We start from the raw sequence: 26,379 nt of genomic DNA, 5'->3' as shown, positions 1-26,379 counted from the left end.
AGGTGGAAACATTATGCTTTGGGGGTGTTTTTCTGCTAAGGGGACAGTACAACTTCACCGCATCAAAGGGATCAAAGGGACGATGGACGGCGTCATGTACCGTCAAATCTTGGGTGAGAACCTCCTTCCCTCAGCCAGGGCATTGAAAATGGGTCGTGGATGGGTATTCCAGCATGACAATGACCCAAAACACACGGCCAAGGCAACAAAGGAGTGGCTCAAGAAGAAGCACATTAAGGTCCTGGAGTGGCCTAGCCAGTCTCCAGACCTTAATCCCATAGAAAATCTGTGGAGGGAGCTGAAGGTTCGAGTTGCCAAACGTCAGCCTCGAAACCTTAATGACTTGGAGAAGATCTGCAAAGAGGAGTGGGACAAAATCCCTCTTGAGATGTGTGCAAACCTGGTGGCCAACTACAAGAAACGTCTGACCTCTGCGATTGCCAACAAGGGTTTTGCCACCAAGTACTAAGTCATGTTTTGCAAAGGGGTCAACTACTTATTTCCCTCATTAAAATGCAAATCAATTTATAACATTTTTGACATGCGTTTTTCTGGATTTTGTTGTTATTCTGTCTCTCACTGTTCAAATAAACCTACCATACATTATAGACTGATCATGTCTTTGTCAGTGGGCAAACGTACAAAATCAGCAGGAGTTCAATTACTTTTTTTCCCTCTTTTTTATTTTTTAATAAATTTGCAAAAGAAATCTAAAAACCTGTTTTCGCATTGTCATTATGGGGTATTGTGTGTAGATTGAGGGAAACAATTTATTCAATCAATTTTAGAATAAGGCTGTAATGTAATAAAATGTGGAAAAAGTAAAGGGGTCTGAATACTTTCTGAAGGCACTGTATACCCTAACCAACACAATATTACTAACATGTTCTGCCAGTTTCACAGCGATTATATATTTCAGTAATCTATAAAAAAAAAAAAAAAAACACTTTCAGATTGTACAGTATTTGTATTTATATAAATTCAACTACAAAATAGGTCCCATGTATGCAAAAATACTGTACCAGGATTTCAGTCAAGGCAGTTCACACAGTACATACTGTTCTTCAGAAGGGTGAGGGCTATGCGATTCAGACTTAGTAAACGCTTTCGCTGCTGTACAAAAATGGGTCAATTTCAACAACGCTTCTTGGAATCCTTCAACAGAATGAGTGAATTGTGTGACTAGACAAGCCTCTTGTAATCATGCTGTGCCAACAAGACAAATTTAGATTTTTTTGAAAATATAAATCCGTTATTTTTTTTAATGAGAGAAAATGCTTGAAACATGGGTTGAGCAGGTGAAGTATGGTTGGCCTTAGGTGTACATTACAGTAACTAAGCTATGGTCCAAGTGTTGAAGGTGGCTGCTAATATTTCTAAAAGCCTTCAGTGATACGACAAATGTTTAATGAAACATGTAAATGTTAAACAACGAGATATGACATGCTTCTCAGGCACAACTTGGGAAAACTAAACAACAAGGGCATGTTTTACAAAGAGCATCGCCTTATCGATACGCAATACCTCTTCACCTTGTGGAAAATGCCCCCCCATTGCTTACAGAAAATCTCAACCGAAATACTTAGGGGCAGATTGACTTATACCCCCTTCTATAAAAAAGACAAAATGCAACAAACAACAAAAAACACGACGACAGGTGCAGCGGTGTTAACGATTTGATACATCCATGTATGAAGGCCAAAACTGAATTCTGACGAAGATCGTGAAGTGGGGCTGTAATAGACTAGAGACGAAAGTGATCAATAAAATCATACCATGTCCATGAGTAGACTACCCCGAGCAGATACTTCACAATTCAATAAAATAAAAAATATCAACTGATACAAACCAATGAGCAATGACTCAGACACTACTTTTGTCCAAACCATCTCTGCTTTAAATATTTAAATACTTATAGACAATATAAATAATTACATTTTCCATTGTGTTTATGGAAATAGGCAGCAGTAGATCAGATATTGGGGTGATGTCAAATCTGAATCTGAAACACGGAATATGGCCAAATGACTGGTGAAAGGCCACAGAACATTGGCCAAGTCAGAATTCATATATAAAAGACAAATACAAACTGTAGGTGAATAACGTTTTTTTTGTTTTACAAACTCAAAGCTGTACATATTTTTTCAGGGCTTTGACTAATGTAACATAGGCCTACACAGCATTCTAGAAGTAACCGCTGCCCAATGCAACAAAAAAAATAAAAACAGGGTGAGATATGCTGAAGCTGCAAAAGTCCTATATCCATGGTAACTGAGAGGTGAGATTAAAAGGCTATTCTCACTGATAATCGCTTCAGATCAGAACACACATTTTGTGAAGTCATAGAAAATGGTGTAAAGCTTTTAGCTAGAGCCTTGAACCGTGCACCCTCATCACAACTGAGCCTTGAACCGTGCACCCTAGCCTCATCACAACTGAGCCTTGAACCGTGTACCCAAGCCTCGTCACAACTGAGCCTTGAACCGTGTACCCAAGCCTCGTCACAACTGAGCCTTGAACCGTGTACCCTCGTCACAACTGAGCCTTGAACCGTGCACCCAAGCCTCGTCACAACTGCGTTCATAAACATTGCATCAGAATCTTGTAATTGTCTCTCCCTCGCGTGTATTTTTCATGGGTGGAATAATTCAAGAGCTGCAGAATATTGAATTAACTTAAAACAAAACAAAAATCTGTTTACCATAAACTGTTTGGTGGAATATACAGTCCCCAAAGCCAAATAAGACAAACAAACAAAAAGATGACCTGGGTGAAATATCTACAGAAGATATCAATTAGACAAAAAGTAAAAAATACAGGCAAGAGCTGTTTAAAAGTTAATATAACAGACTCTGTCCTGGATTCAATCAAAGGCGCGCTGTCATAAGGCACTGCACTGTTGACAATTAGTCTTTTAAAAGGCAATTTCCCTGACGTTCGAAGATGGCATTCATGGTGAACGCTACAGATGACGGCTCAAGCGTAAATGACCTTTTAAAGTCAAGTGCAGTACACTTATCGACAACGCACCTTTAATTTAATCCCGGCCTTTATTCAATTCAAATAGCAATAAGTCATGTTATGAATGGAAAGCTTTACAGGCGTCAATGTGGAGAATCCAATAAGCCTCCAATCCATTGGGCTGCGCTGTTTTCCCCAAGACTTAGTTCCAACGTAGTTTAAGAGTTCATATTATTGCAAGCTCCACAATGGAAGTCGCCTGGGTTTTGTCAAAGTTTTCAATGTGCACTTTCGTTGTGTCATAAATAAAATGCTGATTCCCATGTTGATAGAACATCCAACTCAAATCAGTCCTGAGGACACCCCCACTGTGCAAGACACTGTGTGTATTCATCAATGTCTTCACCACACCTCCTCCAATCCCTCCATCCCTTTCAATCTAGGCCACATTTAGGTTGAACCTGTAATGTGGAATGGTATTTCGGAAGCCCGGGGGTTATTGGGTAGAGCATTGTTTCTCAACCCTGGTCCTCCATTACCCCCAACGGTACACATTTATGTTGTAGCCCCGGACAAACGCACCTCATTCAACTCATTGAGGGCGGCAGGTAGCTTAGTGGGTAAGAGCGTTGTGCCAGTAACCGAAAGGTCGCTGGTTCTAATCCCCGAGCCGACTAGGTGAAAAATCCGTCGATGTGCCCTTAAGCAAGGCACTTAACCCTAATTGCTCCTGTAAGTCGCTCTGGATAAGAGCGTCTGCTAAATGACTAAAATGTAAATGTAAATGTTGATGGTTAGTTGACAAGTTTAATCAGGTGTGTTTGTCCAGAGTTACAATAAAAATGTGTACTGTTGGGGGTACTGGAGGACCAGGGTTGGGAAACACTGGGGTAAAAGGTCGAAGGCCGGGGTTATTGGGTAAAGGGTCGAAGGCCGGGGTTATTGGGTAAAAGGTTGAAGGCCGGGGTTATTGGGTAAAGGGTCAACACATGGTCACCAGGATGCTAGGAAGATTTAAAGGTCCAGCAGCAACGTCTACAAAATGTTATTTTTAGCTGGCCCACTTCTCAATGCACAAACACACATACAATTCATCACACACACAAGAGGGATGGTGGGTTGAACCCGTTGCACTCCCAGTGCTGTTTGTCTGGTTCCCCCACTGAAGGGGGCAAGCTTTCCTTAAAACTCATCAATCTTCTTCTGCAGGTATTGGAGGATGGAGTCCATCCCCTGCGAGGAGCCCCACACTCTCTTCAGCGCCTCACACTCGCGTTCGTTGGCCTGCTCCAGGGCAGCCCGGTTTGCATTTCGCACCAGTGCTTTGGACTCCCGCAGGACCTACAGTGCAGCAGAGGCCCCCCCCACCCCACCCCGGTGGGAAAAGGAAAGGAAAATGACTTATGGATATGGAAGGATATTGGCATAGATTTTGCTTAACCATTAATTGTGGGACAAGAGGTCACTCTTATGTCAACAATGTCTGCACAGACGATTCATGAGAAAGTCTTGCGACATCCAGATATTGCGGCTTGATCTCAATTCAATGTATTGCTAAAAGCATATTATTGTAAAAACACACTCTTGGTTCTGTTTCGGGTTGGGAGATATTGAAAAGTTAACAATTCAAGCGGCCGCTGTTGGTGGATGTAGTGTGCGTTTATGAGTGTCAGTGGGGTAATGTTTACGTTTTTTGATGAGACAAAAACGTGACAACAAAAGACAAAAGAGGGAGGGGCGGGGAGGTGCGTACCGTGACTGTAGAAATATAAAAAAAAAAAAACGTCTAAATCAAATTAAAAAGGATGACTTACAACTGAATTACAAGAGACTAGCTCCCTAATGCGAACCATCACCTCCTGAGTGAAAGTCCCGGGCCACAGCACCTGGGACACGAGGCCTTTAGCACAGGCCTCCTGGGCTGTCAGCTTCCGCCCACTCAGCAGCATCTCATTGGCCTGGAAGAAGAGGGAGAGAGGTTAAAGGTTATAGGTTATAGGTTAAAGAGCCACTGAACACGACGATTGGCACGTGTGTTTTTCTGTTGCTCATTAGAGAGAAAAAAACGAGATTTCAGTCTTGGAGGCGTGTTTCCTGACCGATTCCCGAGTTTGGTTAATGATGTTTGTCCCTCATGAGACAGTGTAGACGCGGAAACCTGTCACTTCCTCAAAATCCCCAGAATGAATCTAAGATAAAGAAAGAAATCTGTAATAAATGTTTTAAGTTTTTTGCAGAGGATGTTTTAGTTATGCAATTTGACAAGGTGTTTTGGTGCAGTATTTCTCAAGTTAAAGAAATGCGGTAACGTGTCGTCTTATGTAAACAAAGTCGGAGCTGATGGGCCGGTCGGTCTCACTGTCTATGCTATTGAATGGCGAGCAATCACCGCAGCGGTTCACCCCAAGTACTACTAGTATGTATGTGGTCCTCTGTAGCTCAGCTGGTAGAGCACGGCGCTTGTAACGCCAAGGTAGTGGGTTCGATCCCCGGGACCACCCATACACAAAAAATTTATGCACGCATGACTGTAAGTCGCTTTGGATAAAAGCGTCTGCTAAATGGCATATTATTATATTATTATATGTGTCTGTACTTGCCTTTAACCAAAGCGTCAAATCGTTACAGCTCTGAAGTTCACGAGCAATGTTATTCAATTCAAAAAATGTTGTCTAGATACTTCAACTCTGTATGGCAAGCGTGAATGTGACCGATAACGATAATGTTTATGAGACGGCTTTGAGCCACAGTTCGTTGTAGCTACGTTAACAATCTAATCACGTCACTGTTTTCACGAGACAGCGTGGTGGTATCAAGAATCGTCACGACCGAGTGAGGAATCTTGTAGTCTGTGCCAGATCGTTTAATGTGAGAGGTTCAGCGATGTCAGGATTTTAAAAGTTGTGTAGTGTACACCCGGGATTAGTGGGGAAAAATGGACATAGTCAAATCAAAACCCAACCTTCATTGACCCGTTGTGAAGCACGGACGCTTGATTCAAACCCATGATCGCAGCAGTACATCTAGAGACCGCTAGACCGCCGCTAAATCACTGTCATATCTGTTTTTCACTGACCAAATCCAGACACAGATTAAAAGCCTAGTCCTGGAGTAAAAAGTAGGTAAAATGGTGATTCCCCATCTCCGGGAAACCGGCCCAGGGAGTGCTACACTTAAAACCAGTTCCCCACACAATATCTGTATTGCAATGCTATACCACTCCCCCCTCTGAGAATGTTTTCAGCCAACACTGTATGAACTCACCGAGGCCACGCCCATGATGCGAGGGAAGGTGATGGAGGCGCAGGCGTCGGGTGTCTGTCCGTAGGTGGTGTAGGGCGTCTGGAACCAGGCTTTCTCGTTGGCCCAGACCACGTCACACAGCGGGAGGATGGAGGCTCCGAGGCCCACCGCTGACCCGTTCACAGCTACGACGATGGGCTTCTTGAATTGGATGAAGGTGTTCACGAATGTCCTAAGGATGGGAAATGACAGACTGGGTCTGCATCACCGTCTTCTGTGGCATTATTACAACGCTTGACACTACAACACACAGCTAGCATTCTACATTTTACATTTACATTTTAGTCATTTCGCAGACGCTCTTATCCAGAGCGACTTACAGTTAGTGAGTGCATACATTATTATTTTATACTGGCCCACCGTGGGAATCGAACCCACAACCCTGGCGTTGCAAACGCCATGCTCTACCAACTGAGCTACATCCCTGCCGGCCATTCCCTCCCCTACCCTGGACGACGCTGGGCCAATTGTGCGCCGCCCCATGGGTCTCCCGGTCACGGCCGGCTATGACAGAGCCTGGATTCGAACCAGGATCTCTAGTGGCACAGCTAGCACTGTGATGCAGTGCCTTAGCCCACTGCGCCACTCGGGAGAGTGACCAGATCAAAATAACCGATGATTTGAGACAACTGTCTACAAATCTGTCAGTTGCACTGATCTGAAAGAACTGACCAGAGATGAAAGCCAGCCTAATGATGAGCTTCCACCATTTAGTTTTCTCTAAAATCAGTGCAGATGAAGGTAAGGATGAGGACAGATTTTTGGACAATCGAGAAAGGAGGAAGTTGAGCCATCTATTTGTCCCTTCCAACCTTGAAAATCATCCACATAAAAAATTGAAACAGAGGTAAGCGTTCCGACCTACCTAATGGTCTCGGCCATCTTGATGCTCTCCTTCTTGCGGTCGTCGGTGAGCCGCCTGATGAAGTGGATGAAGTCCAGGCCGAAGCAGAAGAAGCTGCCCACGGCGCTCAGCAGGACCAGCTTACTGTCGTCTGCTGCCGCTGTGGCCATGGCACTCTGCATCTCCTTCATCACCTGAGGCAGCCAAGAGAGGGAGAGGTATTCAAAAATATTTTCTATTATTATGGGCCAGTTTCCCGGACACAGATGAAGCCTAGTCTTGGACTAAGAAGCCCTTTCGATGGAGAATGATCACTGGAAATAATTGATTTAGTCTAGGACTTAATCTGTGTCCAGGAAACCATCCCAATATATGTTTGAAGGACCAGTATTTTACTTTCTTTTCAGATATTTTGCTCAATTATATTTGACTACCAACAGTTTGGAAATGTTGGCATAACAAAACTATAAAATACTACTAATTTTGGCCTGTAGCGCCAACTGTCATGCTATAATAACGATTGTTTTGTTAGGGCAAAGAGACAGACAGACAGGCAGAAAGACAAGGCAGGCGTACGACTCACGTCGGGGTTGAGTGAGTTGTTCTCCGAGGTCTTGGTGGAGAGCAGGATGTGGGTGAAGCCGTCCTGCTTCTTGACGACGAGGTCCCTGTAACGATAGGCGCTCTCCGTCTGCCGGACACTGAACCGAAGGCGCTTGTCGAAGACCGAGCGCTGCTCTTCGAAGCGTCGTTTCCCCACCACTCCGGAGACGGCGGTGACTCGCGCCACGGCACTCTGCTGCAGGTTAGCCGTCCCGTTGGCTGCCAGAGCCTCCATGAGTGTCGATGTACCTGGTGGTAAAAAATAAATAAAATAAAAAACACATAAAGATACAGGGGGATGGAAATGGGAAGCATATGGTGACTCTGCCTTTCTTAACATTGTCTGTTTTAATAATCAGCTAAATTAAATATTTGGTACTGCATGTAGTCCCCTGTAGCTCAGTCGGTAGAGCATGGCGCTTGCAACGCCAGGGTTGTGGGTTCGTTTCCCACAGGGGGCCAGTATGAAAATGTATGCACTCACTAACTGTAAGTCGCTCTGGATAAGAGCGTCTGCTAAATGACGTAAATGTAAAATGTCTTGAGTAGGTCCCGGTGCTTTTCTGGGCTTCCCTTCTGTTCTACTAAAACAATAGATTAACAGTGCACAACATTTGAGTTAATTGATCATGAATGAGTGAACACTGAGGTGAAATGGAATTGGCCTAAAGTAAAGATTTGCGTGGCAGTGTCCCCAATCACTCCCCTCGGGCATTGTGGTCTACTTAGACCAGAACGAGAAGTTGTACCTTCATACGTACTCCAACACAACTTCCAGCAGCATCTGGTCTTCCAATTATAAAACGGGTCCAATCAGAGGCAACCCAACAATGGAGTGTTTATGACTTTTGAATGTACAACTACAAGACCTTCGGTTCAGTAAACGGCACAACACAGATATTGCAGTCTATTGAAAAAGCCTTACCTTTCCCATTGAGGGTGCGTATGGATGCGGGTGTTATGGGGACTTGCTGAGGGATCAATGGGATTTGGCTTTGAGTCCTGGGCCGGGTCCCCATGCGCGCCCTTTCTTCCCCGGGCCCCAGCAGCACCCCCAGAGGCTTCTCCAACAGGGCCACCTCTGGGGGGACAGAGTCCTGCTCCTGACCCCCCTGCTCCAGACTGTGGGCCGCCTCGCTGGGCGACTCCTCAGAGTCCACCCAGCTGCTCATGGGGCTTTTGGGCACCAGGATTTTGATCCCGGACTTGGCCAGGTCCATGCTCCGACGCGCCGTGCCCACTGGAGAAGCCACAGGCCCACTTGTGAAGCTTGGACTAGAAACAGCACAGGTGGTAGAATCGCTGTACTTTTGGCTCAAGTTAAGCTGCTGTGTGTCCGTTTTGGCATCTGCCAGGCTAGAGTCAAGTGGTGGCAACTGTTGTTGCTGCGGCCGTTTCGAGACGGCCGTAGCTGCTGTGGTGGGCGAAGAGGCGGGTCTCACTAGAGCATGGCTTCCTGCTCCACTATTGCCACTGTGTGGCTGAGGCCTGCAGATCTGCTTGCGGGCGTTGTTGCTCGAACCGTGGCTGTGGGCCGTGCTGGGAGAGCTCTGAGTGGAGCGCAGTAAAGTGCCGTCTTTCTGTTTTTCGCCGTGTGACTGATTAAAATGGTAGATGAACTCCATGCAGGCGGAGAGGTGCGACTCGGGCTCCCAGGTGTCCCCCTCATAGCCGTATCCCCTCCAGCGGACCAGGTACTCCATCTTTCCCTTTTTGTTCTTCCGTTTGTCCACAATTCTCTCAACCTGTGACAGAATTAAACAAGATAGTTGTCAGTGGCAGTGACTGGACGTGGGGCGGTCACTAAGTCATGATTATTGAGACTGAAACGTCTAGGCTATAGCCTACACTGGGCAAATGTTTCGTCGGTATAAATGGCGTTCGCAAACAATTATATTTGCATTCCGCCACCTACTGTACAGGTAGATAATAAAGATCCGAAAAGGAAAAAAATGCGGGATACAAAATAACTCCATACCAACTATCAATAACTAAAATGTTAATTAAACTAAATCAGCCTGCTTTTCTGTTTTAATCAGGTCCCTACACAGGCTCAGAAGGATCCTGTGATGGCGGGACATTTCCCGGTGACAGTAGCCCTTGCAGTGCTTCTGCCATTAAGTCTTGGGAGGCCCAAAAACTTCTCGGGCTGCAGATATAATGATGTCCAGCTTCTTGGACACTTGTGCAGTACAAATAATAACTGTGGCTATAAAATGCTACAAAATCCACCTTCGCAATAAGATTATCCAGATCCATTGATTGACGTATAACATTTGCAACTGGTTGCGGTGCATCCACCGGCAGATCTTCTTCCTCTTGCCCTTCAAGTCTCTCCACATAGGAGATTTGCTGTCCAGCCATGATCCTTGACACCTAAACCTTTTTCACCCTAACAGGGCACTCTGGGAATTCAGATATATGATCCCCGCCACAGTTGCAACATTTTACACTCACAGACTCTTCAATAAGATATTCCTTCCGTCTGCAAACACTTGACACACGGCCAAACTTGCTCCGAAAATAAAAGCTTATCCAATTCACGCGTCAATCATTTCACGAGCCACAATGCACTCTCCTTTTGCTCTTTAGATACACACGATATCAACACCATACCACTCCTGGTTACTATGATATCAACACCATACCGCTCCTGGTTACTATGATATCAACACCATACCACTCCCGGTTGCTATGATATCAACACCATACCGCTCCTGGTTAACACTGGGCTACATGTGAGAAACAATCAGACATATGATCAAATCAACTGTGATATTCCAGAGATGTATCGAGTAGAACCACCAGGTTCAGAAAGGCAGTTACTCTACCAACAGGCAGTAGTGTGAATAGATGACTTCATGGCTGATTGGGCCTGTTTATTGTATTAGCCTACTTCATGATTGACCTCCTATCAGCTTTGATTTCAAATTTTATATATATACAGTGGGGAGAACAAGTATTTGATACACTGCCGATTTTGCATGTAGAGGTCTGTAATTTTTATCATAGGTACACTTCAACTGTGAGAGACGGAATCTAAAACAAAAATCACATTGTATGATTAAGTAATTAATTTGCATTTTATTGCATGACATAAGTATTTGATCACCTACCAACCAGTAAGAATTCCAGCACTCACAGACCTGTTAGTTTTTCTTTAAGAAGCCCTCCTGTTCTCCACTCATTACCTGTATTAACTGCACCTGTTTGAACGCGTTACCTGTATAAAAGACACCTGTCCACACACTCAATCAAACAGACTCCAACCTCTCCACAATGGCCAAGACCAGAGAGCTGTGTAAGGACATCAGGGATAAAATTGTAGACCTGCACAAGGCTGGGATGGGCTACAGGACAATAGGCAAGCAGCTTGGTGAGAAGGCAACAACTGTTGGCGCAATTATTAGAAAATGGAAGAAGTTCAAGATGACGGTCAATCACCCTCGGTCTGGGGCTCCATGCAAGATCTCACCTCGTGGGGCATCAATGATCATGAGGAAGGTGAGGGATCAGCCCAGAACTACACGACAGGACCTGGTCAATGACCTGAAGAGAGCTGGGACCACAGTCTCAAAGAAAACCATTAGTAACACACTACGCCGTCATGGAATAAAATCCTGCAGCGCACGCAAGGTCCCCCTGCTCAAGCCAGCGCATGTCCAGGCCTGTCTGAAGTTTGCCAATGACCATCTGGATGATCCAGAGGAGGAATGGGAGAAGGTCATGTGGTCTGATGAGACAAAAATAGAGCTTTTTGGTCTAAACTCCACTCGCCGTGTTTGGAGGAAGAAGAAGGATGAGTACAACCCCAAGAACACCATCCCAACCGTGAAGCATGGAGGTGGAAACATCATTCTTTGGGGATGCTTTTCTGCAAAGGGGACAGGACGACTGCACCGTATTGAGGGGAGGATGGATGGGACCATGTATCGCGAGATCTTGGCCAACAACCTCCTTCCCTCAGTAAGAGCATTGAAGATGGGTCGTGGCTGGGTCTTCCAGCATGACAACGACCCGAAACACACAGCCAGGGCAACTAAGGAGTGGCCCCGTAAGAAGCATCTCAAGGTCCTGGAGTGGCCTAGCCAGTCTCCAGACCTGAACCAAATAGAAAATCTTTGGAGGGAGCTGAAAGTCCGTATTGCCCAGCGACAGCCCCGAAACCTGAAGGATCTGGAGAAGGTCTGTATGGAGGAGTGGGCCAAAATCCCTTCTGCAGTGTGTGCAAACCTGGTCAAGACCTACAGGAAACGTATGATCTCTGTAATTGCAAACAAAGGTTTCTGTACCAAATATTAAGTTCTGCTTTTCTGATGTATCAAATAATGTTATGCAATAAAATGCAAATTAATTACTTAAAAATCATACGATGTGATTTTCTGGAATTTTGTTTTAGATTCCGTCTCTCACAGTTGAAGTGTACCTATGATAAAAATTACAGACCTCTACGTGCTTTGTAAGTAGGAAAACCTGCAAAATCGGCAGTGTATCAAGTCCTTGTTCTCCCCACTGTATATATATAGTACCAGTCAAAAGTTTGGACACACCTACTCATTCAAGGGTTTTTCTTTATTTTTACTATTTTCTACAATGTAAAATCATAGTGAAGACATCAAAACTCTGAAATAACACATATGGAATCATGTAGTAACCAAAAAAAGTGTTCAACAAATCAAAATATATTTTATATTTGAGATTCTTCAAAGTAGCCACCCTTTGCCTTGATGACAGCTTTGCACACTTTTGGCATTCTCTCAACCAACTTCATGAGGTAGTCACTTGGAATGCATTTCAATTAACAGGTGAGCCTTCTTAAAAGTTAATTTGTGGAATTTCTTTCCTTCTTAATGCGTTTGAGCCAAATCAGTTGTGTTGTGACAAGGTAGGGGGGGGGGTATACAGAAGATAGCCCTATTTGGTAATAGACCAAGTCCATATTATGGCAAGAACAGCTCAAATAAGCAAAGAGAAACGACAGTCCATCATTACTTTAAGACATGAAGGTCAGTCAATACGAAACATTTCAAGAACTTTGAAAGTTTCTTCAAGTGCAGTTCGCAAAAACCATCAAGCGCTATAATGAAACTGGCTCTCATGAGGACCACTACAGGAATGGAAGACCCAGAGTTACCTCTGCTGCAGAGGAAAGTTAATCAGAGTTACCAGCCTCAGAAATTGCAGCCCAAATAAATGCTTTATAGAGTTCAAGTAACAGACACATCTCAACATCAACTGTTCATAGGGGACTGTGTGAATCAGGCCTTCATGGTCAAATTGCTGCAAAGAAACCACTACTAAAGGACACCAATAATAAGAAGAGATCTGCTTGGGCCAAGAAACACGAGCAATGGACATTAGACCGGTGGAAATGTGTCCTTTGGTCTGGAGTCCAAATTTGAGATTTTTGGTTCCAACCGCTGTGTCTTTGTGAAACGCGGTGTGGGTAAACGGATGATCTCTGCATGTGTATTTCCCACAGTAAAGCATGGAGGAGGAGGTGTTATGGTGTGGGGGTGCTTTGCTGGTGACACTGTCTAGTGATTTATTTAGAATTCAAGGCACACTTAACCAGCATGGCTACTACAGCATTCTGCAGCGATACGCCATCCCATCTGGTTTGGGCTTAGTGGGACTATCATTTGTTTTTCAACAGGACAATGACCCAACACACCTCCAGGCTGTGTAAGGGCTATTTTACCAAGAAGGAGAGTGATGGAGTGCTGCATCAGATGACCTGGCATCCACAATCACCCAACCTTAACCCAATTGAGATGGTTTGGGATGAGTTGGACTGCAGAGTGAAGGAAAAGCAGCCAACAAGTGCTCAGCATATGTGGGAACTCCTTCAAGACTGTTGGAATATATATATATATATATATATATATATATATATATATATATATATATATATATATATATATATCACCTTTATTTAACCAGGTAAACCAGTTGAGAACAAGTTCTCATATACAACTGCGACCTGGCCAAGATAAAGCAAAGCAGTGCGATAAAAACAACAACACAGAGTTACATATGGGGTAAAACAAAACAAAGTCAAAAATACAACAGAAATACATATATATACAGTGTGTGCAAATGTAGCAAGTTATGGAGGTAAGGCAATAAATAGGCTATAGTGCAAAATAATTACAATTAGTATTAACACTGGAATGATAGATGTGCAAGAGATGATGTGCAAATAGAGATACTGGGGTACAAATGAGCAAAATAAATAACAATATAGGGATGAGGTAGTTGGGCGGGCTAATTTCAGATGGGCTGTGTACAGGTGCAGTGATCGGTAAGGTGCTCTGACAACTGATGCTTAAAGTTAGTGAGGGAGATAAGTGTCTCCAGCTTCAGAGATTTTTGCAATTTGTTCCAGTCATTGGCAGCAGAGAACTGGAAGGAATTGCGGCCAAAGGAGGTGTTGGCTTTGGGGATGACCAGTGAGATATACCTGCTGGAGCGCAGACTACGGGTGGGTGTTGCTATGGTGACCAATGAGCTAAGATAAGGCGGGGATTTGCCTAGCAGTGATTTATAGATGGCCTGGAGCCAGTGGGTTTGGCGACGAATATGTAGTGAGGACCAGCCAACAAGAGCGTACAGGTCACAGTGGTGGCTATTATATGGGGCTTTGGAGACAAAAACGGATGGCACTGTGATAGACTACATCCAATTTGCTGAGTAGAGTGTTGGAGGCTATTTTGTAAATGACATCGCCGAAGTCAAGGATCAGTAGGATAGTCAGTTTTACGAGGGCATGTTTGGCAGCATGAGTGAAGGAGGCTTTGTTGCGAAATAGGAAACCGATTCTAGATTTAACTTTGGATTGGAGATTCTTAATGTGAGTCTGGAAGGAGAGTTTACAGTCTAACCAGACACCTAGATATTTGTAGTTGTCCACATACTCTAGGTCAGACCCGTCGAGAGTAGTGATTCTAGTCGGGTGGGCGGGTGCAAGCAGCGTTCGGTTGAAGAGCATGCATTTAGTTTTACTAGTGTTTAAGAGCAGTTGGAGGCTACTGAAGGAGTGTTGTATGGCATTGAAGCTCGTTTGGAGGTTTGTTAACACAGTGTCCAATGAAGGGCCAGATGTATACAAAATGGTGTCGTCTGCGTAGAGGTGGATCTGAGAGTCACCAGCAGCAAGAGCGACGTCATTGATATACACGGAGAAAAGAGTCGGCCCAAGAATTGAACCCTGTGGCACCCCCATAGAGACTACCATAGGTCCAGACAACAGGCCCTCCGATTTGACACATTGAACTCTATCTGAGAAGTAGTTGGTGAACCAGGCGAGGCAGTCATTTGAGAAACCAAGGCTATTTAGTCTGCCAATAAGAATGCGGTGGTTGACAGAGTCGAAAGCCTTGGCCAGGTCAATGAAAACGGCTGCACAGTACTGTCTATTATCGATCGCGGTTATAATATCGTTTAGGACCTTGAGCGTGGCTGAAGTGCACCCATGACCAGCTCGGAAACCGGATTGCATAGCGGAGAAGGTACGGTGGGATTCGAAATGGTCGGTGATCTGTTTGTTGACTTGGCTTTCAAAAACTTTTGATATGGATATGGGTCTGTAACAGTTTGGATCTAGAGTGTCACCCCCTTTGAAGAGGGGGATGACCGCGGCAGCTTTCCAATCTCTGGGGATCTCAGACGTTACGAAAGAGAGGTTGAACAGGCTAGTAATAGGGGTTGCGACAATTTCGGCGGCTAGTTTTAGAAAGAAAGGGTCCAGATTGTCTAGCCCAGAAGATTTGTAGGGGTCCAGATTTTGCAGCTCTTTCAGAACATCAGCTGTCTGGATTTGTGTGAAGGAGAAGCGGGGGGGGGGGCATGGGCAAGTTGCAGCGGAGGGTGCAGAGCTGGTGGCCAGGGTAGTGGTAGCCAGGTGGAAAGCATGGCCAGCCGTAGCAAAATGCTTGTTGAAATTCTCGATTATTGTAGATTTATCGGTGGTGATAGTGTTTCCTAGCCTCAGTGCAGTGGGCAGCTGGGAGGAAGTGCTCTTATTTTCCATGGACTTTACAGTGTCCCAAAACTTTTTGGAGTTAGTGCTACAGGAAGCAAATTTCTGTTTGAAAAAGTTAGCCTTTGCTTTCCTAACTGCTTGTGTATATTGGTTCCTAACTTCCCTGAAAAGTTGCATATCGCGGGGGCTATTTGATGCTAATGCAGTACGCCACAGGATGTTTTTGTGCTGGTCAAGGGCAGTCAAGTCTGAGGAGAACCAGGGGCTATATCTGTTCTTAGTTCTGTATTTTTTGAATGGGGCATGTTTATTTAAGATTGAGAGGAAATTACTTTTAAAGGCACATTATATATATATATATAATAATATGCCATTTAGCAGACGCTTTTATCCAAAGCGACTTACAGTCATGCGTGCATACATTTTTGTGTATGGGTGGTCCCGGGGATCGAACCCACCATCTTGACATTACAAGCGCCGTGCTCTGCCAGCTGAGCTACAGAGGACCACATATATATATATACACACACATACACATACACTACACTAGCATTTTTTGGGTCCATTAAAAAAACATCAAATGTATCAGAAATACAGTTTAGACATTGTTAATGTTGTAAATGGCTATTGTAGCTGGCAGCTTCATTAAATAGTACCCACAAAACACCAGTCTCAACGTCAACAGTGAAGAGGCAACTCCGGGATGCTGACCTTCTAGGCAGAGTTGCAAAGAAAAAGTCCAGTGTCTGTGTTCTTTTGCCCATCTTAATCTTTCCTTTTTATTGGCCAGTCTGAGATATGGCTTTTTCTTTGCAACTCTGCCTAGAAGGTCAGCATCCCGGAGTCGCCTCTTCACTGTTGACGTTGAGACTGGTGTTTTGCGGGTACTATTTCATGATGCTGCCAGTTGAGAACCTGTGAGGCGTCTGTTTCTCAAACTAGACACTAATGTATTTGTCCTCTTGCTCAGTTGTGCACCGGGGCCTCCCACTCCTCTTTCTATTCTGGTTAGAGGCAGTTTGCGCTGTTCTGTAGTAGTACGCAGCGTTGTACAAGATCTTCAGTTTCTTGTCAATTTCTCGCATGGAATAGCCTTCATTTCTCAGAAAAATAATAGACTGACGAGTTTCAGTTCTTTGTTTCTGGCCATTTTGAGCCTGTAATCTAACCCACAATTACTGATGCTCCAGATACTCAAGTAGTCTCAAGAAGGCTTCTTTAAATCAGCACAACAGTTTTCAGCTGTGCTAACATAATTGCAAAAGGGTTTTCTAAAGATCAATTAGCCTTTTAAAATGATTGGATTAGCAAACACAATGTGCCATTTGAACACATGACTGATGGTTGCTGATAATGTGCCTCTGTACGCCTATATAGATATTCCATTAAAAATCAGCCGTTTCCAGCTACAATAGCCATTTACAACATTAACAATGTCTACACTGTATTTCTGATCAATTTGATGTTATTTTAATGGACAAAAAAATTGTTTTTCTTTCAAAAACAACGAAATGTCTAAGTGACCCCAAACTTTTGAACAGTAATATATATATATATATATATATATGAATGATCGCTGTAGCTATTTGTAGGCCTATGTTATCTGTCTAGCTGTTTCTAATGTGAGAGCTCTGTGAGTAAGATTTCCAATGAAGGCAATTTAACTACCAGTAAATGGCAAACTTGATCTTCATAGAAAGCCAATGAGTATGTTGAGTTTGAAACTAAAATGTTCAATGTAACTTTACACCATTATCTCATACGGTCTAGATAGGATAGGGGTAGACTTGGCTACCTATAATAGTTAGCATACTATTAACTAGAGATTGGAAAGCATTCACATAATTACATATAGAATAGTACTTTAATATTATATCTGAAAGCATACGCCTAAAATGTTGGATTGGCGTGTTAAAAAAAAAAAAACTGGCCACAATTGTTTGTGAATCATTGTTAGTTATACACCTGGAGAAGTGAGGCAAAATATTCTGGGTTCAATTTATAACAGACAGTGGAAAGTACAAAAGCTGACTAGCTAACTCACTAAGTTAAAACTAGCCAAGAAGACAACAGACCCCGTGCCGTGGCTATCGCTGCCCGTATCTAATCACAACAGCACACAGATCTAGCTAGCAAATAACACAGCAGATCCTCATGCTAATAAATATGATAGGCTATCGTAAGGTGGCCCAACTTCGACCTACAGTAGTACTCTAGTAGGCAACGCGTCCTGGCCTTACATTTTAATGAAGCTAATGTTAGGTTGCTTTCAAGCCAGGTAGCTAGCTGGCTAAGTAGCTAGCTAGCTACACGAACCAAAAAAAACATTTCAGATAACGCTAGCTAGCAGTGGATAGCAGCTTGCTAACTCACCTCATAAAGCTCTTCTGAGGCCATTATGAGCAAATTATCTCGCCGTTTGTCTATCAAAACTTATTTGGTTGAAGGCACCTTCTTCCCAAGATGTGATGAAGCCCAATTTAGGTGTATTTGGCCTACCCCAATCCTCGTAACGTTAGCTATCTAGGTACTCGGGGTGGTGTACTGTCCAGCCCAGCATGCGAACTTTTTGTCTGGGATCTGTGTACCGAACTATTTATTTTGCGCTCTCACAGCTGCGCATATTTTGCGCATAAGGATGCGGTTTTGAAACCTAGACTGATATTGCCAGACTGCTGGTAGCTCAGTGTTGCACAATGTATTTATTTTCGCCTCAGTGTAGATATGGAGGCAATGTTCAATACATTATCTTTCATAATCCACTGTTTGATATTGTCCTTTGCAATTGTTGGGTGAATAACATCCTTTCCTTTCTTGCTTTTTCGTATGCTCTGCACTGTATCAGTGATGTCTTTGATTGTATGGACTTATGCTTTAAAGCCATTTTCATTACTTGACTGTAACCTTTCATGTTGTAGTTACACATAGGCCTACATACATTACATTATTACATTACATTTATACATCTCACATGTAGGCTTAGCGACCTGAAATCCTTCATTCAAAGGCACATACATGTGGATGGCGGGGAATGAATGAGTTCGTGTGCATTATTATGTCAAACATCAGTGCTGCTCTCTCTTAGCAAGAATACACCAGATTGTCCTCTAATAAAAAGTAGCCAAACTGTCCACATGGATTGATCAAAAGACACAAGATGAGAAGGAATTGTTTTAAACTATATTTATAATTGGGAATTGTTTTAAACTATATTTATAATTGGGAATTGCATGTCATTTCTACTTCCTATCCTATCCCTGGGTGTGATAGCCGAAAGGCTTAAATTGCATAATAAGATGAAGAATTAACAGGTTAAGACATTTTATTTTAACATTGAAGAAAATATGGTTAATTAACATTGAGGGAAAAAAAGGTGGTTCTCAAAACCATAGACAATGGATCCAAGTTTGAGGTAAGATCTGAACCATTTCGGAAACATAAAAGTTATTTTTATTTTTATACATTGGTTTCAATGGGGAGTTATTTTGGTCTATTGTGAAGTTATCATTATGGTGACATTATTGCCTTTGTGGATAAGGTTACTTACAGTGCCTTCAGAAAGTATTAATACCCTTTCACTTATTCCACATTTTGTTGTGTTACAGCCTGAATTAAAAACTGATTAAATATTTTTTTAATCAGTTTTTAATACCCCATAATGACAAAGTGAGGACATGTTTTTAGAAAAGTTTGCACATTTATTGAAATTTAAATTCAAGTTGAAATAAGTCAAAACTGTAACTCAGCCACTCAGAAACATTCGTTGTCTTCTTGGTAAGCAACTCCAGTGTAGATTTGGCCTTGTGTTTTAGGTTATTGTCCTGCTGAAAGGTGAATTCATCTCCCAGTGTCTGGTGGAAAGCAGACTGAACCAGGTTTGCCTCTAGGATTTTGCCTGTGCTTAGCTCCATTCCATTTATTTTTTATCCTGAAAAACTCCCCAGTCCTTAACGATTACAAGCATACCCATAACATGATGCAGCCACCACTATGCTTGAAAATATGGAGAGTGTTGTATTGGATGTGTTGTATTGGAATTGCCCCAAACATAACACCTTGTATTCAGGACATAAAGTGAATTGCTTTGCCACATTTTTTGCAGTATTACTTTAGTGTGTTGTTGCAAACAGGATGCATGTTTTGTAATATTTTTTATTCTGTACAGGCTTTCTTCTTTTCACTCAGTCAATTAGGTGAGTATTGTGGAGTAACTACAATGTTGTTGATCCATCCTCAGTTATCTCTTATCACAGCCATTCAACAACGTAACTGTTTTAAAGTCACCATTGGCCTCATGGTGAAATCCCTGAGCGGTTTCCTTCCTCTCCGGTAACTGAGTTAGGAAGGACGCCTGTATATTTGTAGTGACTGGGTGTATTGATACACCATCCAAAGTGTAATTACTAACTTCACCATGCTCAAAGGGATATTCAATGTCTGATTTTTTTATTTGTACCCATATATCAATAGGTGCCCTTCTTTGCGAGGCATTGGAAAACCTCCCTGGTCTTTGTGGTTGAATATGTGTTTGAAATGCACTGCTCAACTGAGGGACCGTACAGATACAGTGCCTTGCAAAAGTATTCATCCCCCTTGGCGTTTTTCCTATTTTGTTGCATTACAACCTGTAATTTAAATGGATTTTTATTTGAATTTCATGTAATGGACATACACAAAATAGTCCAAATTGGTGAAGTGAAATGAAAAAAATTACTTGTTTCAAAAAATTCTAAACAATAAATAATAGAAAAGTGGAGCTTTAATATGAAGCCCCTAAATAAGATCTGGTGCAACCAATTACCTTCAGAAGTCATATAATTAGTTAAATAAAGTCCACCTTTGTGCAATCTAAGTGTCACATGATCTCAGTATATATAAACCTGTTCTGAAAAGCCCCAGAGTCTGCAACACCACTAAGCAAGGGGCACCACCAAGCAAGCGGCACCATGAAGACCAAGGAGCTCTCCAAACAGGTCAGGGACAAAGTTGAGGAGAAGTACAGATCAGGGTTGGGTTATAAAAAAATATCCGGAACGTTGAACATCCCATGGAGCACCATTAAATCCATTATTAGAAAATTGAAAGAATATGGCACCACAACAAACCTGCCAAGAGAGGGCCGCCCACCAAAACTCATGGACCAGGCATTAATCAGAGACCAAAGATAACCCTGAAGGAGCTGCAAAGCTTCACAGCGGAGATTGGAGTATCTGTCCATAGGACCACTTTAAGCCATACACTCCACAGAGGTGGGCTTTACGGAAGAGAGGCCAGAAAAAAGCCATTGCTTAAAGAAAAAAATAAGCAAACACGTTTGGTGTTCGCCAAAAGGCATGTGGGAGACTCCCCAAACATATGGAAGAAGGTACTCTGGTCAGATGAGACTAAAATTGAGCTTTTTGGCCATCAAGGAAAATGCCTGGTGCAAAACACAACACCTCTCATCACCCCGAGAACACCATCCCCACAGTGAAGCATGATGGTGGCAGCATCATGCTGTGGGGATGTTTTTCATCGGCAGGGACTGGGAAACTGGTCAGAATTGAAGGAATGATGGATGGCGCTAAATACAGGGAAATTCTTGAGGGAAACCTGTTTCAGTCTTCCAGAGATTTGAGACTGGGATGGAGGTTCACCTTCCAGCATACTGCCAAAGCAACACTCGAGTGGTTTAAGGGGAAAGATTTAAATGTCTTGGAATGGCCTAGTCAAAGCCCAGACCTCAATCCAATTGAGAATCTGTGGTATGACTTAATGATTGCTGTACACCAGCGGAACCCATCCAACTTGAAGGAGCTGAAGCAGTTTTGCCTTGAAGAATGGGCAAAAATCCCAGTGGCTAGATGTGCCAAGCTTATAGAGACATACCCCAAGAGACTTGCAACTGTAATTACTGCAAAAGGTGGCTCTACAAAGTATTGACTTTGTGAGGGGGGGGGGTGAATAGTTATGCACACTCAAGTTTTCAGAGAACAGTTTACAGTTACTTTATTTATGTTTCAGTATAACAGTATAAAAGTTGTACAGTGTAACAGTGGTTTTGTTGCGCACTGTAAGCCTTCAGTTCCGAGGACGCAAATGTGTTTTGCATAACTTTGCTTTAGCTAATGGATCTTAATGTTTATTGGTAGATCTATTTGGTCGTCATTTTCTCATGTTAAGACTAACATTTCACGAAGCTATACACGGTGTCGCAATGCTGCCATTTTTAGACTGCTGGTTGGCGGCAATAATGTAATTACTTGTTCAGTAATTACAGTTGGAAATTCAAACATTGCAGATTGTACATGAACCCGCATGACTGAGCCGTCCTCGCGCTCTCTCCCAGCTTGGATAGAAAGTTGTTGTGCATAAAACCGGTCTAGTAATGCCAAAAAATACAGTCAGTCCACCCTCAAAACACTAGCTTACTTTGTTTCATTATGCAGTGTAGCCTACTATCTATAGCTATTTACAGTATTTAGCTGCTATTTTATTTTATTTATAAACTTTTTATAAAAAATTACACATCAAATAGCCTAACAATGAGGAAAAAAGTAGTCTGCTTGAGCATAAATTCAGGTACTACTCAGCAGATTTTGTCTGGCTAATAGCCTACACAAATGGTCTGCAATATTCAATGTAAATTGTATTAAATAAAATGTAATCCAACATGAGAGACTCCCCCTGGTTCCTGAAGTCCTCCTTTTTTGTGTGCAAATGTTTTCACCACGGCCTGTAGGTCCAGGATGTGGGCCTGACTGTTTTCTATACTGAGTACTGCCAACCCAGACAGTCTTTTCTGAGACATTGTGCATTATATTATACATTTTGCCACTATTTATTGTTGAACTTACACAAATGGACTGCAATCAAGGTCAATTAAATTAAATCCAACTTGAGACTTCCCTGGGCTTCTGAGATATTGTGCAGTATATGTCCATTGCGCTGCACACAATTTAAACTTAGTCTTGAATGATGCATGCCAAGATATACCAGAGATAACGGACTGTTGATATTGCAACCACACAACTCAAATGCCGGTTCACCAGTAGCCACTAAAGATGATAATCTGTTTGCATCTGCCAATTTATTGGCTGTCCTGTATCTAGACGAACTGTCACCAGAGCTTCGTATACAGTTCATCTCTTTGAGAATGAGAGGCTCATGTTAAGATGTTGCAGAACTGCTGTATTTGAAACGCCACTCCCTTCTGTTTCCCTGATGTTGCTATGGCAATCAAGCTGTTTTTAACCATCCCTGTAACTGTCGCTTCTGCGGAGAGACTGTTTTCTAAACTAAAACTCAAAGAACTCCCTAAGACGCATTAGGCTCTCGGTCTGATATGCGCTTTTGAACACCTGAGTAAGCTCCAATCATTACACTGGCACCATCAAAGCCTTAATCACGGCTTTTGTTCACCGAGACACTTTTTGAGTCGCATTCCTGAAGCCCAAGACACAAACACTTAGCTTCCTAGTACATATGGAAATTAAAAAGGTTTATGAATTACTTTTTGGAGGGTTACTGTCAAAATGATTTATTACATAAAAAAAAAAAGACATTGATAACCGGCGCATGGGCCCCCAGAGCTTGTGGGCCCCACACCTTGCTGAGGCTGCGGGGGTGTCCGGTACGCCAGTGGGCTACATACAGTAGTAGCATACATACTTAAAAGTAAAAGATCAACCAGGTTCGTTCCCAGGCTGTGTCACAGCCGGCTGTGACTGGGAGACCCATGAGGCGGTGCACAATTGGCCCAGCATCGTCTGGGTTAGGGGAGGGTTTGGCCGGCCGGGATTTCCTTGTCCCATTGCGCTCTAGTGACTCCTTGTGGCGGGCCGGGCACCTGCAAGCTGACTTCGGTCACCAGCTGGACAGTGTTTCCTCCGACACATTGGTGCGGCTGGCTTCCGAGTTAAGCGAGCAGTGTGTCAAGAGGCAGTGCGGCTTGGCAGGGTCGTGTTTCGGAGGACGCATGGCTCTCGACCTTCGCCTCTCCGAGTCCGTAGGGGAGTTGCAGCGATGGGACAAGACTGTAACTACCAATTGGATATCACAAAATATATATATATGTAGTGAAAGACCGACTGTCTGCATGTTCACCTGTTAAATTTGACTGTAGGCTATATTGTAAACCGCACTGCCTATAGACGGGTAGGTTGTTTAGCAACAAACCCGATGCATGCGCAACCGTGGAAAAAAACAGATAGGGTTGGCATAGAATCAAAGGATTGTTGACAACAGGTAAACTATATCCTCTTCAAATGTTCTTTAAAATATAAATACATTTGCACAATGAGCACTTGTTGTCTCTCAAATACATTGTTACAGTTGTTGGTTAGCTAGCTAGTGAATTTTTGCCATATTAGCATAGACATGACATGAGTCAAAACACCTTCGAAACAAGACATGGTATCAATAACAAGATACAACGAACTGAAACGAGCCACCTACGATTCCCCACATGGCAGCTTCTTGTCCTTGTTGCTAGCTATCTGACCGTCCAGAATCATAACAACACACGGCCCCATCAGCTAACCCGTTTATGGGATTGCATACAGCAAAACTTGAAATACATAGCCTATCTAGTTACTTGGCTACTATAGGCCCAATTAAATGAGAGATGCTCATGGTAATTTGTTGTATGGCTACTTCGGGAATATGAACCCATCACAGCCAAAATAAATTAAGGTATTTATTCTGCAATGGTTATGAAAATGAAATTTCCAAAATAAACATATAGATTTTCGCTCTTATCACTAAATGGCTGCATCCTATTATGTTTTCGTTTTTTTTGTATTCATATCCCCCCCTTATTCATCCCCCATTTGCACAAAATACTAACTTGCCTGCTTGCAATACAATACTTAAACCACTAGAAAATGTGCGTTTGCATGGTCTGAAGTTTGCATGGAGCTAAGGACATTCTCACGCCAAGTTGAGTTTCATAAATGCCAACTTTTGCGTGAAAAATGGCGCAGGCATGTTTTAGAGTATATTTTGTAACGTTTATAAATGAGGACCCTGTTCTCCTGTCCAGCATCCTGTCCTGGGTTCCTCGCCAGCTTGTGTGCTCCCTGTCCAGAGTCCCGTACCGGGTGCCATGCCGCTCCCTGTCCCTGGGTCTACGCAGCTCGCCACCCCCGGGTCCTCGACACTGCTCCCTGGGTCCACACTGCTTCCTGTTCCAGGTTCCACGCAGCTTCCTGCCTCTGTTGGAGAGCTGCCGACACAGTACCTGTTCTCCTTCCCTGCCTCTGCCAATGGGGCCCTCCTGGCCTCCACAATTAGGGCCTGATCTTGTCGTGGAACCTCCTCCGACCTTGTTTTGGACTCATCTCCTGGTTTCAGCTCAGCCCTTCCTCTGTGTGCCTGTCTGCGTCACTCCAGTTATGCTGAAGGGGCAGCGAGATGCTCCAACACTGGACTTGAAGGGGCAGTGACACACGAGATAGCCAGCTAATCATCACAGCGAGGATTTGTTTAATAAAAAATGCACAATTCCACAATACATTTTGGGGCAGCTGTGGAAAACCCCATGTGGTTCCCCAACACATATCAATTTCTGCAGCCTACACTGATACTCTCTCCTTCTTCCAGTGCCAAGGTGTCAGGCTGTAGAACTCTCTCACCTCCCTGACCTTGGCAAACTGACCTCTGATTGGTTGCCATGTAGCCCGGGAACTATGATTCTGATCACCAGATATATCTCTGTGCTGCTCCCTTTCACCATTGGACTTCTCCATCCTTGGATTAGCACCTCTGGACACCTTAACTATGGACTCCTTTAGTGTGTGCATCACTGCCTAAAGTAAGTGGACTTTGTTACTTACAGTCGCTAGTGAAAGTCAAAATACCCCTTGCACGGTCTTCACATTAAATCTAAAAAGGGATTTTTTAAAAAGTTTAACCGGTCTACACAACCAACTCCACATTTTCAAAAGGGAAAGAAAGTCATAGAACATTTTCGAAATTAATTCTAAATATAAAATGAGGATGTATTGATTGCTTATGTCTTCACAACCCAGAGAAAATGCTTGGTGAAAGCACAGTTGGCAGCCATTACATCTGTACATCTTCTTGAATACGATTCTACCAACTTCCCACAACTCTTAGGGCAACATACAGTACATCCTTTGTTTTGTCAAAATTGCTCAAGCTCAGTAAATTTGGTTGGGAATCATTGATGGACAGCAATATTTACATTTACATTTAAGTCATTTAGCAGACGCTCTTATCCAGAGCAACTTACATATAGGTGCATTCAACTTAGGATAGCCAGTGGGACAACCACCTAATATATTTTTTTCTTTTTTTAATGGGGGGGGGGTTAGAAGGATTACTGTTATACTATTCCAGGTATTCCTTAAAGAGGTAGGGTTTCAAGTGTCTCCGGAAGGTGGTCAGTGATTCCGCTGTCCTGGTGTCGTGGGGGAGCTTGTTCCACCATTGGGGTGCCAGAGCAGTGAATAGCTTTGACTGGGCTGAGCGGGAACTGTGCTTCTGTAGAGGTAGGGGGGCTAGCAGGCCAGAGGTGGATGAACGTAGTGCCCTCGTTTGGGTGTAGGGTCTGATCAGAGCCTGAAGGTAAGGAGGTGCCGTTCCCCTCACAGCTCCGTAGGCAAGCACCATGGTTTTGTAGTAGATGCGAGCTTCAACTGGAAGCCAGTGGAGTGTGCGGAGGAGCGGGGTGACATGAGAG

At 43.3% G+C, this 26,379-nt stretch overlaps 1 protein-coding gene across 3 annotated transcripts; it reads right to left on the bottom strand.

Annotated features, from left to right (window-relative positions):
• Positions 1–947: 947 nt before the first annotated feature.
• On the bottom strand, positions 948–18,270 carry LOC311147072 (chromodomain Y-like protein). Of its 3 annotated transcripts, XR_014614730.1 has the most exons (8): positions 18,069–18,261; positions 8,637–9,456; positions 7,692–7,960; positions 7,130–7,302; positions 6,226–6,436; positions 4,776–4,919; positions 2,406–4,302; positions 948–2,374 (listed from the first exon to the last, which is right to left on the bottom strand). XR_014614730.1 is itself a non-coding variant. In XM_084183690.1 (7 exons), the coding sequence occupies exons 1-7, from the start codon at positions 18,090–18,092 to the stop codon at positions 4,144–4,146; spliced, it is 1,800 nt and encodes a 599-aa protein (XP_084039816.1). In that variant the 5' UTR covers positions 18,093–18,270; the 3' UTR covers positions 948–4,143. The 3 variants fall into 3 exon arrangements, 2 of the variants coding, with proteins under 2 accessions (XP_084039816.1, XP_084039817.1); XM_084183690.1 differs by having other exon boundaries at positions 948–4,302; positions 18,069–18,270; XM_084183691.1 differs by having other exon boundaries at positions 948–4,302; positions 4,818–4,919.
• Positions 18,271–26,379: the final 8,109 nt, after the last annotated feature.

This window comes from Coregonus lavaretus, assembly GCF_964263955.1.
Source record: "Coregonus lavaretus genome assembly, chromosome: 19".
Taxonomy (NCBI): domain Eukaryota; kingdom Metazoa; phylum Chordata; class Actinopteri; order Salmoniformes; family Salmonidae; genus Coregonus; species Coregonus lavaretus.
Note: the sequence above shows the minus strand (reverse complement) of the source record. Positions and strands in the feature narration are given on the sequence as shown.